At 41.0% G+C, this 16,547-nt stretch overlaps 1 protein-coding gene across 5 annotated transcripts in view; it reads left to right on the top strand.

Annotated features, from left to right (window-relative positions):
- Window positions 1-16,547, top strand: part of DOCK4 (dedicator of cytokinesis 4) — a 412,270-nt gene that overhangs the window by 277,801 nt on the left and 117,922 nt on the right. For all 5 annotated transcript variants that reach the window (XM_055314619.1, XM_055314621.1, XM_055314620.1 and 2 more), the window contains exons 17-22: window positions 5,469-5,625; window positions 10,569-10,666; window positions 10,775-10,858; window positions 11,017-11,117; window positions 13,180-13,261; window positions 14,496-14,666. In XM_055314619.1, the coding sequence (XP_055170594.1) occupies window positions 5,469-5,625; window positions 10,569-10,666; window positions 10,775-10,858; window positions 11,017-11,117; window positions 13,180-13,261; window positions 14,496-14,666 (693 nt within the window). The remainder of the gene's footprint in view (window positions 1-5,468; window positions 5,626-10,568; window positions 10,667-10,774; window positions 10,859-11,016; window positions 11,118-13,179; window positions 13,262-14,495; window positions 14,667-16,547) is intronic.

Raw genomic sequence — 16,547 nt, 5'->3', positions numbered from 1 at the left:
GTATTTAACAGCTCATCTAGGTTAGTGGTATAACTGGATTTTACTGTGGTGACAAAGCCACTTCTCGCCTACCTGCGCCGTAGCTTCCTGGGAAGCTACGGTGGTCAGTCTCAGACTCACAGGCTTGCAGACACTCAACCACGACTCATTTATACCAGTATTTACAGTTAACAGGCAGGCAGTGCCACACCAGACTTTTCCAGCTTCATTTCTGTGACTTAATTGACTCTTAGCCTAAGGGTAGGGGGATCAGGGTTGTTCACTTCTGGTTGTTTTCTCCACTCTATGTCCTGATTCAGATCTGTGCCCCCCTAGTACCTTCCCTTCTCCCACCTGGCTGAGGGTGCCCCAGGAATTTGATACTGACTCTTCCTCACTGCCTAGCTTTTGCTAATGAACAGTACATTTCCTCATGAAAGGCTGGAGAACCTTCTTGCTGATACCTGCCCCTGCCTTGTAGGTCTGCCTTCTTGAACCTCATTTCTATTCTTCACTGCTCCTCATCTACTTTTTACTTCATTAGATTCTCTTTCTTCAGATGAATTGACATATTATCTCTGACTCACCTGTTGAGTTCCCGAGCTCCTGTGTCATGCTTCATCTGCTCCTACCTGGCCTTGCTCCCCACTACATTCATGTCACATGATCCTCCTTGCTCCGTGCCTGGTTTTAGAATAGAGCCTAGCTGCCTCGCTGTAGGGCTCCTAGGCTTGATTTGCAGAAATCCATTTCAGCTCCACAGACCACTCTGAGCTGCCTCCCAAGGTGTCTCCCACAAATAGACTTTTTTTTTGGAAAAGTGAACTTTTTAGTCTTTCTTAGCCTTACCTACCATTCAGTATGTTACCTATAAATCAATAAATGTTTATTCATTATAACAAAACTCAAAACTTGGTTAAAACACATTTGAAGGAGGCAGTGTTCTCTAGTAGTTGTGAGCACAAACTTTGGTTCAAATCCCAACTCTTGACACTTACTGATAATGTGACATCGAGCAAATCACATAGCTCCTCAGATTACAGTGTCCTGCCTCGCGAGGTGATTATGAGAATAAGAAAATGCACATAAAGTGCTTTGCAGTGCTTGACATGTAGTAAACCATCATAAATGGTGATTGCTTGGATGCTTTTAAAATCTCCAGTGTTTGTATGATGTGTTAAGGATGCATGCTGAGAACCTCAGAGAACAACAAAAGATATGCTATGAGATTGTTCTGTACAACTTCTTGAGGCCACATAAGTTCTTCAGAAATAGATCCAAACCTCCAACTCTAACCCTATACCTAGCATTATCTCCTTGGGCTCCTATTGGACAAAAAAATTCAGTGTCCAACTCCTGGCAAATGTTCTCATCAAAAGGTTCATTGAGACCAAAGAGTGATTATGTGCTTTTCTTCGCTGAGTTGGTGGGTAGAATTTTCTCTACCTGCCCTTTCCCCATCAGCACATGCAAGCTCATGCACACATACCCAGTGTTGTTGGCGGGAGATCTTGAAATGATTTTTACGTCTTAATATTTATGTTAATTATTGTCTTTGTACTTGACTGTGAGTGATAGTGTTCAGCTGCAAGAATTGTTAAGGTATCACGTCTCAGACAAAATCAGATGCTGAGGTCTTGACCCTCCACCCCCCAGGCTGAAGGAGAAGTAAAGTGAACCAGTGCTGGTGGCACTCATCTGGCCACAGTGATTGGCCCAAGAGAAGACAACCAAGTCTTCTTCACAGGGCTCCCTAAATATATGAAACAGCCATCCTATCTTCAGTCACAGAAGTCGTCAGTCCATGGCCACCAGCAGAGCTAGATGAGCGTATCAAGCAGAAATTCTTTTTTTTTTTAAATTTTTATTTATTTTATGATAGTCACCGAGAGAGAGAGAGAAAGAGAGGCAGAGACACAGGCAGAGGGAGAAGCAGACTCCATGCACCGGGAGCCCGACGTGGGATTCGATCCGGGGTCTCCAGAATCGCGCCCTGGGCCAAAGGCAGCAGAAATTCTAAGAGGGTGCCAGAAGTGCTCATGAGCTAGGCAATTATTTGATGGGGGGGGGGGGGATAAGAACTATATCTGTAGGGGCACAATTTCTGTGAGTAGATGGAACACAGCAGGCTAGAGCCTCTCCAGCTCCTGAAGAGGATGCTTGGCAATAGCTGGACAGTATGTCCGTTGTGTTCCCCCATGCTTGTCACAGTAGGAAGTGGTGGTTAGATAGATGGAACACAAGTCAGGTGAGGGCTGGGAGACCAGAGCATGTTCCTGACCCCCCAGACCAGACCCAGGCAGGAAGTACGGGGCAGTGCGGGGTGCTGTGACTCATGCTTTGGCTTGCTATCTTCCGAGCCCCGATACCAAGAACAAGACGAGAAGGGATGGCAATCGAGGGTTCCAGAACATTACTTTGCCAAAGGGCTCTTTCTGAAGAAGGCATTTGAAGCATTTACTTTGTAATGATTCTCTAAACCATATATGTGTGTTTCGCACGCTCTGCTGTCTCCATGAAATATCTCCCAGTAATAAAAGAAAGCATTTGGAGTTGTAACGTTAGAAGAGAATTATAGAGGCTGCTTATTGTGTTTATAGGTACTCCTGTTACTGGGCAGGTGTGCTAGTAAGAACATCTTGTAGTATTCTGATTCCATCTCTCTGAACTCATTAGGTCTTTCCTAAAATTTATTATTTAAAATTTTAAAAATATTTTATGAATCACACACAGTACTCTGGAATACCAAAGGGATTCTCTGCTTAAACCCCTGCCTGTTAACCAAGACACTAGTCTTGAAAACATTTAAAGGAATAAAGCTCATGTGAGTTTTAAAATTTATACTCAAAATAGCCTGTTATACGAACTCTGTATCTGTGAAAATATTTTTTTCAGAATTGTAGTTTAAAATCACTTTTATCGGGGATCCCTGGGTGGCACAGCGGTTTGGCGCCTGCCTTTGGCCCAGGGCGCGATCCTGGAGACCCGGGATCGAATCCCACATCGGGCTCCCGGTGCATGGAGCCTGCTTCTCCCTCTGCCTATGTCTCTGCCTCTCTCTCTCTCTCTCTCTGTGACTATCATAAATAAATACAAATTAAAAAAAAAAAGATTTAAAATCACTTTTATCATTATAAAGAAGTACAGAGATAATTCAAAATGAAAACAATACCCTCATTACCTGGGTGCTGTTAATTATTAATCCTCTAGTGTATATGCTTTTAGATATTTTTCTATGTGGATTTTTTTTACACAAGTGATATCATAGAACAGAACCATAAAACAGGTTTATAATAACATTGAGAGGAGGAGGTAGATTTCTCTGTGCCAACGCCCCACATACATAGTCTCTCCCCTTATCAACCTCACTCACCAGAATGGTACTTTTTTTTTTTAACCAAGGATAAACCTATATTGACATATCATAATCACCCAAAGTCCACAGTTTACCTTAAGATCCACTCTAGGTATAGTATATACTGTGGGTTCAGACAAATGAATAAGGACATATGGCCATTATATCACACCGCCCTAAAACCTACTTTTTCAGTTAATGATTTTATTTCTTTTTTTTAGACTAATACATTTTTGAAATTTTTTTAATAATAAATGTATTTTTTATTGGTGTTCAATTTGCCAACATACAGAATAACACCCAGTGCTCATCCCGTCAAGTGCCCCCCTCAGTGCCCGCCACCCATTCACCCACATCCCCCGCCCTCCTCCCCTTCCACCACCCCTAGTTCATTTCCCAGAGTTAGGAGTCTTCCATGTTCTGTCTCCCTTTCTGATATTTCCTACCCATTTCTTCTCCCTTCCCCGCTATTCCCTTTCACTATTATTTATATTCCCCAACTGAATGAGAACATATAATGTTTGTCCTTCTCCGATTGACTTACTTCACTCAGCATAATACCCTCCAGTTCCATCCACGTTGAAGCAAATGGTGGGTATTTGTCGTTTCTAATGGCTGAGGAATATTCCGTTGTATACATAAACCACATCTTCTTTATCCATTCATCTTTTGATGGACACCAAGGCTCCTTCCACAGTTTGGCTATTGTGGACATGGCTGCTAGAAACATCGGGGTGCAGGTGTCCCGGCGTTTCATTGCATCTGTATCTTTGGGGTAAATGATTTTCTAATCACTGAATTTTTTCAATCTCATCTAGAACTTAAGTCAATGTATAAATTTCAAAAAATCCTTTTCAGTAGGTTGATCCAAATCTGGGACTATATGTCACATTTGCCTTAAGTGTTGGTTAGTCTAGAACAATCCTTTTCTTTCTTTCTTTCTTTCTTTCTTTCTTTCTTTCTTTCTTTCTTTCTTTCTTTCTTTCTTTCTTTCTTTCTTTCTTTCTTTCTCATTGGACTCGAAGAGATAAAGCCTGGCATCCTGCATAAAATGCTGCCTTTGGGGTTTTTCTAGTTGCTTCCCCTATAGTATTGTTCAGCATGTTGTTCTGTCCATTGTATCTATTATGAAATGGAAGTGGAATCTGTACTTGTGGTAGATTGAGGTTCAACATCTGTAGTAAGAATACATTACAGACAGCGATATTTGTCTTTGTACCATCGTGCATCAGTATAACAACAACCTGATTCCCCCCTGCCCCATGTGTGTGCAGTTGTATTTGTCCTCTTGCCACTGGAAATTAATCTGTGTGTTATACTACATTGGCATCACAAGAATGTCTAGTTTGGGGGGGTGGGGTTTCCAAGTAAGCTCTACGCCCAATGTGGGGCTTGAACTCATGATCCAAGATCAAGAGTTGCATGCTCTACCTACCGAGCCAACCCCATGTGCCAAATGTCCAGTTCTTTATCCAGCAATTTTCTTGCTGATTTTAGCATTAAGTGACCACCTTTGACTAAAGAAAGAATTACATTAGGGATATGAAACTATATTTTCTAAATTTGTAATCCCTCTCATATTTGTTAACTGGCATGTTCTGTGAAGTAGAGATTTCTCTCACATGCTGGGACTCTTAGATGACCCTGAAAGAGTTTCTTGTAATTGCCAGTTTTCAAAGTTAGGAGCTGTTCGATAGCAGCCTCAGATGAGATGTTGGAAGAATTTAATAAGCATTTGTTTTAAATGTGGTTACTGCAAATATGATTTCTTGAGTACTTCCTGTATATCAGGCTCTGTGTGAAAGGCTTTTTGGAACCTGATTCTTTATGACAACACACTGAGGTTTAGATTTAGAAATGGTGATCTCGAGAGGTGAGATAACGTGATAGAGTTACTCCTGGGAGAAGTAGCAGAACTGGGATTTGAACCCAAATTGGTCTGAGCCCAAAAATCCATGCTTAATTCCATCTCTCTGTTTTTGTGTACTTTACTTAAAAGCCAAATTCTACTTGTAATCCCGTGTGGAATGTTTCCCAGTTTATAAACAGCAGAAATGGAAAGTATGCTTAACAATTTTCATGAGGTCTCTTTTATCTCTCCCTTTTTAATTTTATTTTTAATATTTTTTAATAGTGTGAAGAGAATACAAATCTTCAGGATACTACCCGCTACCTCAAACTTCCCTTTTCCAAGGGCATCCTCCTTGGAAATAATCACCAAGCCATGAAGGCCACAAAGGAGTCTTTTTGGATAACATCTTTTCTCTGTTCCACAAAACTCACACAGAATGGTAACGTTTAATGCTGTTTTATTTGAAAGCCCTTGTACTTAAGCACTCGTGAGAATTTTGGCAGGCATGTTTAACAAACACTAGTGTTATATTGGAGAACTTTGCACCAGAAAAACTGTTGGTCCTTCTGTTTGTGACCTCCAGTAAAATGGAAACCGTTGTGCCCCGATGGTCTGTTAATGCATGTAATTTAAAGACTTCAAAATTATCCCAGTATGGAAACCCAAGTGCACAAGGCATCAAAACCCAGCTGCTTTTTAAAAAGAGGAAGACAGAGAGACAAAGGATACCACCACCTTAATCTCTCTTGTTTTATAGCACCATAAACAGTGCTGATTGCAGGCTTTGGAACAAGGGGCTGTTTTTAGCTTAATTAGATGGATATTGCTTTTCTCTTCTACCATATTTTTTATGTCAGTGATTGTTTAGCAAGTTATGATTAATAAAACAAGCTCTTCTCCTTGGAAAATTGTCATGAAAACATCATCTGTAATGAAGGAAGGAAATTAAATATTTTTGAATTCTTCATGGTTGCTATATAAGGCTTCTGGCTAGCATTCAGAGTGCCGCATTAATAAGTCAGACTCATGATGTTGAGGAGAGTCACTTCGTAATAAGGTATTGAATCTCACAAAGTGTCCCTGGGCCTCAGCATTGGTAAGTGCTTTTAGCTCTTTCTTCTGTGTCACAGAACAGCATTTGTAGGAGGAAACACGGTTCCTCTCTAGAACGTGGCCTGAGAAAAGAAGTAAAATGTCACACCATAACGTTGATCTCTTTTAAGATCCCTTTCGATTTCTCTTGTGGCGCTGTTATATTTATGTAGGACTTCGGCAAATGATCCTTTCACATTTGTACTAGTTTTTGTTTCTCCCCTTCCAAAAGTATTTTTGGGGAAAAATTTTTTAAAAATCAGCTGCCTATTTTTAGTGAATTTGGTTGAAGGTAGCCATCACCAAGTTAAGAAACCTCAAGACTTGATCTGTATTCAGGGATTAATGGTTTTCCTTAAATTAAAACTTCACTGACAGATCTCTATAATGTTTACAAAGCATTCACCAAACAGCAGATGTTTTTTTATGGTGCTAGTCCACCCTACAGAGATTTTGAAGATAAGAAAATCAACCTGCTATTTATTTACTCCCTTAGACAGAAAATCTATTTATTCTGCGCGGATTAGTTGTATGTCTGCTATACAACCTAGGTTCACATTTAACTGATCGATTACTCTGGTAGAGGAATTTCAGGTTGTATTAGTTATCTCTTGCTGTAGTGATAATTACTATAAACTCATTATTGGCTTCAAACAACAAAAATATATCTTTGAGCGTTTCTGGAGGTCAGAAATCTGAAATCCTTTTCATTGGACTAAAATCAAGGTGTCATCAGAACAGCATTTCTCCTGGAAACTGGGGGAGAATCCTTTTGCTGCCCTTTGATAGCTGCTAGCTGCATTCCTTGGCTCACAGCCCCTCCTCCATCTTCAGAGCCAGGAGCAGAGCATCTTTACATGTTCATGACTCTGACCATCTTCTCTCTCTTAAGGATCCTTTTGCTTTACAGGGGGCCCACTGTATTATTCCAGGATAGTCCCCCCTGTTTTAAGACTTTTAACTTAATCACATCTGTGAAATCTCTTTTCTCATAAAAGGTAAACATATTCACAGGTACCGGAGATGAAGACATTGACATCTGTGGGGCCATTATTTTGCCACCCACCCAGATAATCCTAACAATAATAGCTGATCTGCCATCAAAGTATTTGGCCCTGCAGACTTAATTTGTTCTTGTTCTCAGGTTTAGGATGTCAGACAGAATTGTGAACATAAAACTGAACCAAAACCTAAAACTTAGGTTTGTAAAAACAGAGAACATTTTCAAGTAGATACGGGTAAATAAACCTATTCAGAAATCATTATTTTAAACATCTCACTGTGTGGAAGGCAATGCTTGGCTCATTTTTGGACACTTGATAAGTGGTTAATTATCATTTGACTTTGATTACCCTTGTCAATGTAACAAAGCCCAAAATGAACCAGGAAATAAATACTGTGTTTCAAAGAGATGGGAAGAAGGAAGTTAGTTGATCTTTCTGAAATTTACATGCTAGACACACATTTCTGACCAGGAGTAATCCAGTTCCAAATTGGAATTAAATTGCTTTGTATTCATTTTACTCAAATTGGAAAATACACAAATCCCATTTCCATTACAACCGGGCATTTAGCAAGTGATATGGTCTCTAGGAACAATTTCTTATAGAAGATTTGCATTTCAGGATCCTGAAAGTGTGTCTGTCTGCACATATTCCGTATTCCAGTTTGTTCATGGATAGCATACCAAGGCCAGAGCTCCCTGCCGAACATCTGTGGTTGCCAGATCAAGTAGATATTTTAAGCTTCTTAATGTAGGGATCAGGGAAGAAATTTTTTACTTCTTTGTTTTCTTCCTAGGGCTGTTACACATAACTTTTAAAAAGTCTAAAAATAAAAAACAGTGCTTAAATTTAGCCTACCAGTTAGTTGTACAGTTGCTGACTTCCGCACGTCCCCTTCTCCCCCAAATAATGGGCGGTTCATTCAGTCTCTTCCTGAGAGTGTGATCTAAAAGAAAAGGAAGAAAAAGAAAAAGAGTAGGGATTATGTCATCCACCTATTTTCTAGCTCTTGATAGATGAAACATACTCTATAGTCTAAAACGCTTGCTGAATGGAATACTTCAAAATCACAGTTTTCAGCAATAGGGCCATAGCTCTTAATTTGCAACTAATGTATCTTCAGGCAGCTAAAAGAGAGACCTAAGAGATGACAGTTTTGACTTAATTCTGAGCACTTTGTACACATGATTAATTACATCCAGATGAACACACTGCTTTACTCTTCCGCTTCCCCCATTACGAGCAGCCTACAGAGTCATCAGACTGCTCGCAGGAAAGGTCAACAGCCCCATTCCGATCTGATTGTCTGGACCACTGTCATCTCTTCTCCGGCTCTGCTAGGACAGTGCTGGTCTTGGTTTCCCACTGCAGCCGCTGGGGAGGCCTCTCGCAGGCCTGCAGAGCCACCTCCTTCCTCTGCACACACTCCGCTCCTCACGCCGGGCTTTGCCCTGGATGCCCCTGCAACAGCCTGGCTCTGGGGGGGCAAGAAAGAGAGGAGCGAGAGGGAGTGGCAGGGATCATGCAGTGGGGAACTGGAAGGGAGGATGCCCGGGTTGGAATTAGGAAGGAAGCGCAAGGCAGGAGCTGATGGGAGAATGCAGAGCCACTTCTGCTGTGGCGCATCTCCACTTGTGGAAATACCTGATATTCTAAATATAACCAATGATTTTTTTTTTAATGGTTCCAATCCTACCTCTAGGATGTCTGAATGAGACATGAATAGTAAACATTTTCCGATTTTTTTCCACTGTGGAAATATGACAAAATTTTTTCAAAATCGTTATTCTTAAAATTGCCTCATTTTCCTGATTCTGAACCATCCTCTTATCCCTGTTTGATGTAGATCAATATTTCCATTTAATACTAAATTTCTCACTATTAAGTCCTTTGTGAAGTTTTTCTCTTGAATCTGGCTTTGGTGAACGTTGCTTCTTTTTCCTCTGAAGATTGTTATACATTTTCTCATCTCTTTTTGCTACATCATTTATTTATTTATTTATTTCATCACAGCTACTTCTTCCTTGGTTTCTTGTTTTTGTTTTCTTCTAGTTTTTGTTTCCATGTTGGTCTTTCTGTGTCTCGGCAAGTCCCATTTGGGTCTTTCCTGAAAGAGTGCTTTCAAGCGAACTTCTCCCTATTAAGGCTGGAAAATCCCTCCTGGCTTCTTTCTTGGCTGTTCTAGTCTGTCAGCCTCACTGAGCCCTGGGAAGCCAGCCCTGCCAGCTTCCCTCGCCTTGTGCGCTTCCTGCATACACAAGCCTTGTCAGTTCTGAACTGCTTTCATTGGCTTTCAGACACCATTGTCTCTCTGCTCCTTCTGGAGACTAGTGAAGCTGGACACCATGCTCAGGAGCCTTTCTAACTTATGCCCAGGAAAGCTGAGAGAAGGATTTTTTTTCCCTCACCAGGTGCAGAGGTTCTCAGAGGACTCTGTTAGACTCAGGCCCATGTCTTGTCAGTTTAGGAAAGGGAGAGACTTGAAGAGCTCAGCCCTGCGCCTGCCCAGAATCTGGGATGGATGATGACCGTGGAGTCCAAGAACTGGCCCTCTTCAGCTCCACGGGCTCACTCGATGACCCGACAATTGACTAGACTTGTCATCGTTGTGCAGGGGACCTTCTAGTCCTGCCTGGTTTGGGTCACATTGTCCAGAAGACCTTCATTGCTGGGTAGAATTCATTGCTAGGCAGAGTGCTATGTGTTCGGGACACAAACAGGACTAAAGCAGCTTCCTGACCCTCAAGAAACTCCCATTTTAACAGGAGGAGGCAGAAAATGATTCCATAGATATTTATCAACTGCCTCCTATGTGCTGCTCTGTACCTGTGCTGGGATGCCATAGGGCCAGACTCCGCATGTCTGTTGTGTTGTGTTGTGTTGTTTGTTTGTTTTCCCTTGGAGTTTACAAACTAGTAGGGGCAAAGACCGGTAAACAACTGAAATAGTTGGGGTCATTGCCACTTTGGGATGAGAGCACATGGTGGGGCCAGTTGGCTCAGTCTGGAGATTTCAGGAAAGACTTCTGGATGAGGCAACAGCTACTCTGGGAACTGAAGGATGAGTAGGAGTTTGTAAATCAAGAGCATTGGGAAGGGAGAAATAATTAGAATACATTGTAATAAATGCCATCCTAGAGAGCTAGTCGTGGTCTGGGGGAACTTGAAACTTAGATGACTGGGAAGAGTAGGTAACGTGTAAGAACCTAGCTTTTACCAGTGAAATATTTTCACATGACGGACTATTCTCTGCTAAGGCAATTAATCTTCCTTTTCTGTTTGAAAAGGTGATATGCTTGATCTCTTGAAATGGAGAACCCACCCAGACAAGATCACAGGCTGTCTCTCTAAATTAAAAGAAATTGATGGCTCAGAGATAGTAAAGGTATATGCTATTTTGTTATCCCTCTCTTGGAAATTCATGGAATAAAGAATATTTGGAGGGGAAGGACAGGTGATATTTTCTTTATTGATTTACTTCTTTATCTGACAGTTTCTGCAAGATACACTGGATACCTTATTTGGAATTTTAGATGAAAATTCCCAAAAATATGGGTCTAAAGTATTTGATTCGTTGGTGAGTTTAAATTCACTTTAATTATATCTTAATTTTGTCTTTTGGTCTTGACCAAGACTTTCTGAAATGCACTTAATAGCTTAAGAGTCACTTAAAAAGAACCAAAAAAAAAAAATCTTGATTTGCATTCAGTTTATAAAGCTCAATTTTCTTTTTAGGTTCACATAATAAATTTGCTGCAAGATAGCAAATTCCATCATTTTAAACCTGTAATGGACACCTACATTGAGAGTCACTTTGCTGGGGCACTTGCATACAGGTAAGGCCTTTATCTTGTAATTGGTTCGGAAGCAGATCCTTTTGAGCTTTTCTAGGCAGAACCAGCAATATAGGAAAGTTTAAAAGAAAGTGTAGGAAGAAATGAAGCACAGCAACTGAAGTGTCTCTTGAGTCAGTCTCTTCCTTTCTCACACATCTTTTTTTAATGGCTGCAACTTACTTTGATTAAAAGAGAAAAAAAAAAACTTTCTTAATTCTATTCCTAAAACCTAACATATAAAGTGTTTTCTTCTTGTCTCTATTTCATGTGATACGCTTTGGTCTGAAATAACTGGTTATTTCAGTTTGGCTGCCAAGAACTCCATTTAACCACCACGTTCCTTGGGGATTCTAGAAGTCTTTACGAACAAGAGGTGAAGGGAAAACAGCCTTTGCCATCATACCTTTTTAACTCATTCATTCATTTATCTTCATGTATACTGAGTACCTACTGTGTGCCTAGTGCATGCTGATTAATGTGAAGACCGGATTCCTGGCCACAAGCAGTGCAGCCTTGGACTCCACCCTGTGATACAAGCTGCCGTTTTAACTGCTCATCCCTTCTGATGAGCTCAAACTCTGCAGGCAAGGCTAAAGCAAATGAGTAATGACAAGCTGTAGCTCCTACCTGCCTCCCTGCAGCCTGGTTGATAATTGCCAGAAGGCAACAGCTTCTCTCCTGTGCTATGTATAATATCTTCCCGGGCTTTGGCCCTGCTTAAATACAGCCCTGGAATGTTCCCCCAAAGTTCTTTCTCCCCATTCTAACACTGCCATTGCTACTCTGCCCACGTTTGTACCTCATCCCTTACGCACTATGGCTGTGCATTCGAGCCTTTTTCCCAGAAGTGTGTTTAAAAAGATTGAATCATGTTTTTGCCCGTTTTTCCCCATCATGTGTTATATAAAAGATAGTAAGTAATCAAAGAAGCATCTGATCCTATTACCTTGGATATTCCCTATCAAGGCACATGAAGATTTATGCCTCCAACATTTAAGTGAACGGTATGTCAACATGATTTTTACAGAGGGTGAAATGTACTATCAGGGACCGTTTGGGACGTTGGCCCCACTGTACCACTCGGCCTAACATTTGGGGCCCTAGTAGCACCTCACCATTTGTGATTGAAATTACCAGTGGAAGCTAGAGAGGAAGGGCGTAATTTCTAACACTTTGTGTTGGCCAGGAGAGCAGGATAATCATTCCTAATAAGACAGGTAAGGCCTATGGAATCTTCTCAGGCTATGGGTGGTCAGAGACTCACTGACATTTATCTTCAAAATAACATTCCTGGCAGCACCTGTCTAGTAGAACATCCATGTGCTCTTTTCTGACTGAGAGAAAAGAGGAGCATTTTTAAAAATTGCTCTGTTTCCCAGAAACCAAGAACTAAACAAAGGTAAAGGTAGGAAGACTGCAATCTTGAGAATTATTGTTGGTTTTTTTTTAATTCTCTTTTTGTTCCTTAAAAAAACAAAACAAAACAAAACAAAAAACAACTTGACTGTTTTGGAAATTCTCTTACTAAGGTGCTCTGAGGGTAAGTCTTTTTCTTCCCACAGGTCAGAGAGTTGGCTAGATAAACCCACAGGCATGTGACTTGAAGTAGAAAGATGTTCCCTTATCCTTCCCCACACCCCCTTTTGCCTCCAACTGAATATTTCATCCAGCTATTTACATGGTCACTGGGGAAGAAATCCGAACTAGCAGTTGTCCAGGATTGACCATGATGGTCAGACTTCCAGATTTCTTGGCCAGACACCTTTTCTCTGGTAATTGTGTTTGCCCATTGGAAAGCTTTGCCAGAAAACAGCAGAGTCAATGGGATATATCCATACTGAAGAGAATCTCAATGGGAGGAAGCGTTTCTCTCTGCATCTTCAAAAAGGGGTAGTGATGCTGATGTGCAGATTCCTAACATTATTAGATCAAGCAGTTCGACAGAAAATGGTGAGAACCGATGGGAAAAGAAGCCTCCTTGTGATAACAACGTTTGATTTGTTGGCTTTTACCTAAGAACTCGACCAAGTCCACCTTCTGTACATTTTCCCCTGTATTTTAGAGATCTCATCAAAGTTCTCAAGTGGTACGTGGACAGGATCACGGAAGCGGAACGGCAAGAGCACATCCAGGAGGTGTTGAAGGTAATGATGTGCTGTCAATAACAGATAATATAGTCTAATGGAGCTGTTGCATGATGCTGCCTAAACTAATTGCTTTCCTCTACACAGACAGTAATTGGGGATGATATATTACTGGCATTCCAATTCAAGGCTCTTAATCAGTTTATGCTCCTCCAGAGCTGATGAAATTTGAAAGAAACTTTGCCAGGCTCACCCACTGGAACTGCTTGGGATTGAATCCTTATACCTCTGAGCTCCAGAACACTCGGAGTGAAGTCTAGGATTAGCAGGAGGGAGGTTTCATGACAGAAGACCACACATAGGCAGTTAAGCTTGGGACTTCCTGGGTCTCGCTTCCAATACCCTGACAGAGGCCATTTGAGGGCGATTTTGAAAGGGGATAGGGTGGCTTAGCAGGGGTCACATTGAGGAGACCTGAGGTTTTGCTGGGTCTCATGGTTTAATGCTGCCCAGGTGTCTGGACCCTTTGTGTTCAGTTGTATATGGAGATGTTAACACTTTACTTGCAAACATGTTCATAAAAGAACATAGGCTCTTTTTTTTTTTAAGATTTTATTTATCCATGAGAGACACACAGAGAGAGGCAAACACACAGGCAGAGCAAGAAGCAGACTCCCTGAGGGGAGCCCGATGCGGGACTTCATCCTAGGACCCCCAGGTCACAGCCTGAGCCAAAGACAGATCCTCAACCACTGAGCCACCCAGGCATCCCAAGAACACAGGTTCTTAAAGGGATTGTCCATTAGCTGCTCTGAGGGTCCTCTGATGTCCTATTGTTGAATGCTGCTCTATTTGAGGTCACTAGATAGAAGTTGACAGGTATAATTTTTAAACAAGTCTTTTACTGATTATAAATCTATCGCCTTGGACTGATTGGAGGTAAAATGCTAAGTGGCAAGAGTACCTGCCAGCAAAACACAGTAATTTTTGAGAAACCAACGTATCTCTCTGTTAACTAAATTTTAAAAACCACCTGAGGATCAAAAGCATTTCAAGTTCATACATCTTGAAAATTACAAAGGATTTTCAAATTATCTATACCTTTTCTCTCACTAGCATCAGAGAAAAAAATGGCTCTTTGCCCACAAGTAAATACTGTTCGAAAATCTCATGGAGTCTTAGCATTTAAATCAATAATTTAACAATCTAATGCTGTCCGTGGTTTTTATGCCGTGTCATTGTTAAATGCTCTTGGTTTCTTTTGAGACTAACTTTTAAAATGTTTTGTTTTAAGGCACAAGAATATATTTTTAAGTATATAGTGCAATCCCGAAGGCTCTTCTCCCTTGCTACTGGTGGACAAAATGAAGAGGAATTTCGCTGCTGCATTCAGGAGCTCCTTATGTCGGTCCGTTTCTTCCTTTCTCAAGAGAGCAAAGGGTCAGGAGCGTTATCTCAATCACAGGTAATGTCTTTTTCGGCTCTGCTCAGTAGAGCAAAAATGAGTCCAGTTTATTTGTGTTTACACAGCAGCAGAAGCGAATGTTTTCGCCGACGAGAAATCCATAGCTCCAGTTTATATTTGTAGCGTAAGCAACTTTGCAGACTTTTAAAAGGTCCCCTAGCCTCTGAGCCCCAGCAGAAGTTAGGTTGCCTTTCCTCCAACTGTTCTCCTTCTTCTTGGGGAGACCGTTGGTCTGCAGCAGCCTGGATTTCAGTTCCCAGAACACATGCCGATGAGTAGACACGCTGTCACCATCAGCCTTGGGGAAGGAAGTTCACTGGAGCTGACTTGTTACTGTTGTTTACTCCAACCCTTGCACTGCATTTTAATCTGTCAACTTGAGACTCATTATATTGGACTTGGCTAAACTGCATGTTGTTTTGTTTTATTTAACTTGACCCTAGTTGTCCTGGGACTGGTCTTGTATGACCAGTGCTGAGAGGCTGTTGCCACATGCCATTACCTGAAGTAGCTCCACATGTTCTGTTTGAGAATGGGATTTAGCCACTTTCCAAGTGGCTTCAAGTGTTGGCCTTGAAGTGTTCTGAGCAATCGGTCTCAATATCTACTCTACATTTTCTTAATCCTTTTGATACACTTTGAGTTCTAATGACTTGGTTAAAAAAGCCTGTCAGATGGAGAAGCAGCCTCTTTGCTGCCATCCCCTGGAGAGTAGAGATTGATAATCACCGAGAATTAGGGGAAAGAAATGGGAGATTGGGAGATTAGAAGACAAAACTAGATCCCTTAGAGTATCATCATAATTTTGTGCCATTTGACATTTGGAAGGCATTACATAGAATGGTAAAACAGCAGAAATGTACCAATCTTCCAATAGCGCTGTGCTTTTTCTCACTTTTGGGGGCTATTCTTGCTAATCTCTTCTTTACACAAGTGGACGGATCTTACATCTGGGCAAGGATACAACTCAGGCCCTTTAAATGACATTTTGGGCTCTATTGCCAATAGTGCAATCACTGCACTTAAGGAACTTGCCAGATACCTCAAAGTCACATTGCCCACTAGCTAAACCCTACTTCCTGCAGTAGATATTTGAAAAGGATAACCCAACAAGCTACTTATGTATTCCTTTAAATAAAAGTTCTCAGTAACTCACTACTTTTATAAAAGCTATTATATTTGAGACTTCTTTTTTAATCTTAAACCTTTACCGGTTAAAGGGACAAACTTATCTAATTCACATCTGAAAAATATTCTCTTACTTTTAAGAGTAACCGTAAGTCATGGTTTCTCAATGACATGCCTTCCTAGGGACTCAAGAGGTTTTTATTTTTCTCTTCTATAATGTTAGAGAAATATTCTTTTTCCTTAAGTTATGTTTCCACTGCATCTCAGTAGTTGTCCTGAACTGAAAATATGAGCCCACGTGATGTGATGATTTTCTTTTAGTTTGATCCTAAAAGACTTCATCTAAAACGATGAAGTGGTTAGCTTTCTTTATTAAGCAAAGAGGACTTCCTAGTCCCTCTGTATTTTGGGAGAGTGGGGAATACTTTACACTTTGCTTATTCCAAGTCCCCTCTTGACCCCACACCTTCATAGCTCTCTTTTCTCAGAAGGAAGGTGTCACTAATATGATTGACACTGTGTGTGATTTTTTTCTGTTGTTGCCTAACACATAACCACGGGCTTAATGGCTTTATATAACATCCATTTATTAGCGCACAGTTCTGTAGATCAGGAGAGTAGGGTGGATTTTTTGCTTGGGATCTCCTACAGCCAAAATCCAAGTGTTGGCCTTGATGGCTTCTTTGGAAGTCCTGGGGAAGAATTCATTTTCAGAATCTTCCAGGCCTTTGGTAGGAAACAGTTTCCTTGTGT

Source organism: Nyctereutes procyonoides, unplaced genomic scaffold, assembly GCF_905146905.1.
Source record: "Nyctereutes procyonoides isolate TBG_1078 unplaced genomic scaffold, NYPRO_anot_genome, whole genome shotgun sequence".
NCBI classification, from domain to species: Eukaryota; Metazoa; Chordata; class Mammalia; order Carnivora; family Canidae; genus Nyctereutes; species Nyctereutes procyonoides.
The sequence above is the reverse complement of the archived record's forward strand: the minus strand, read 5'-3'. Positions and strand labels throughout refer to the sequence as shown.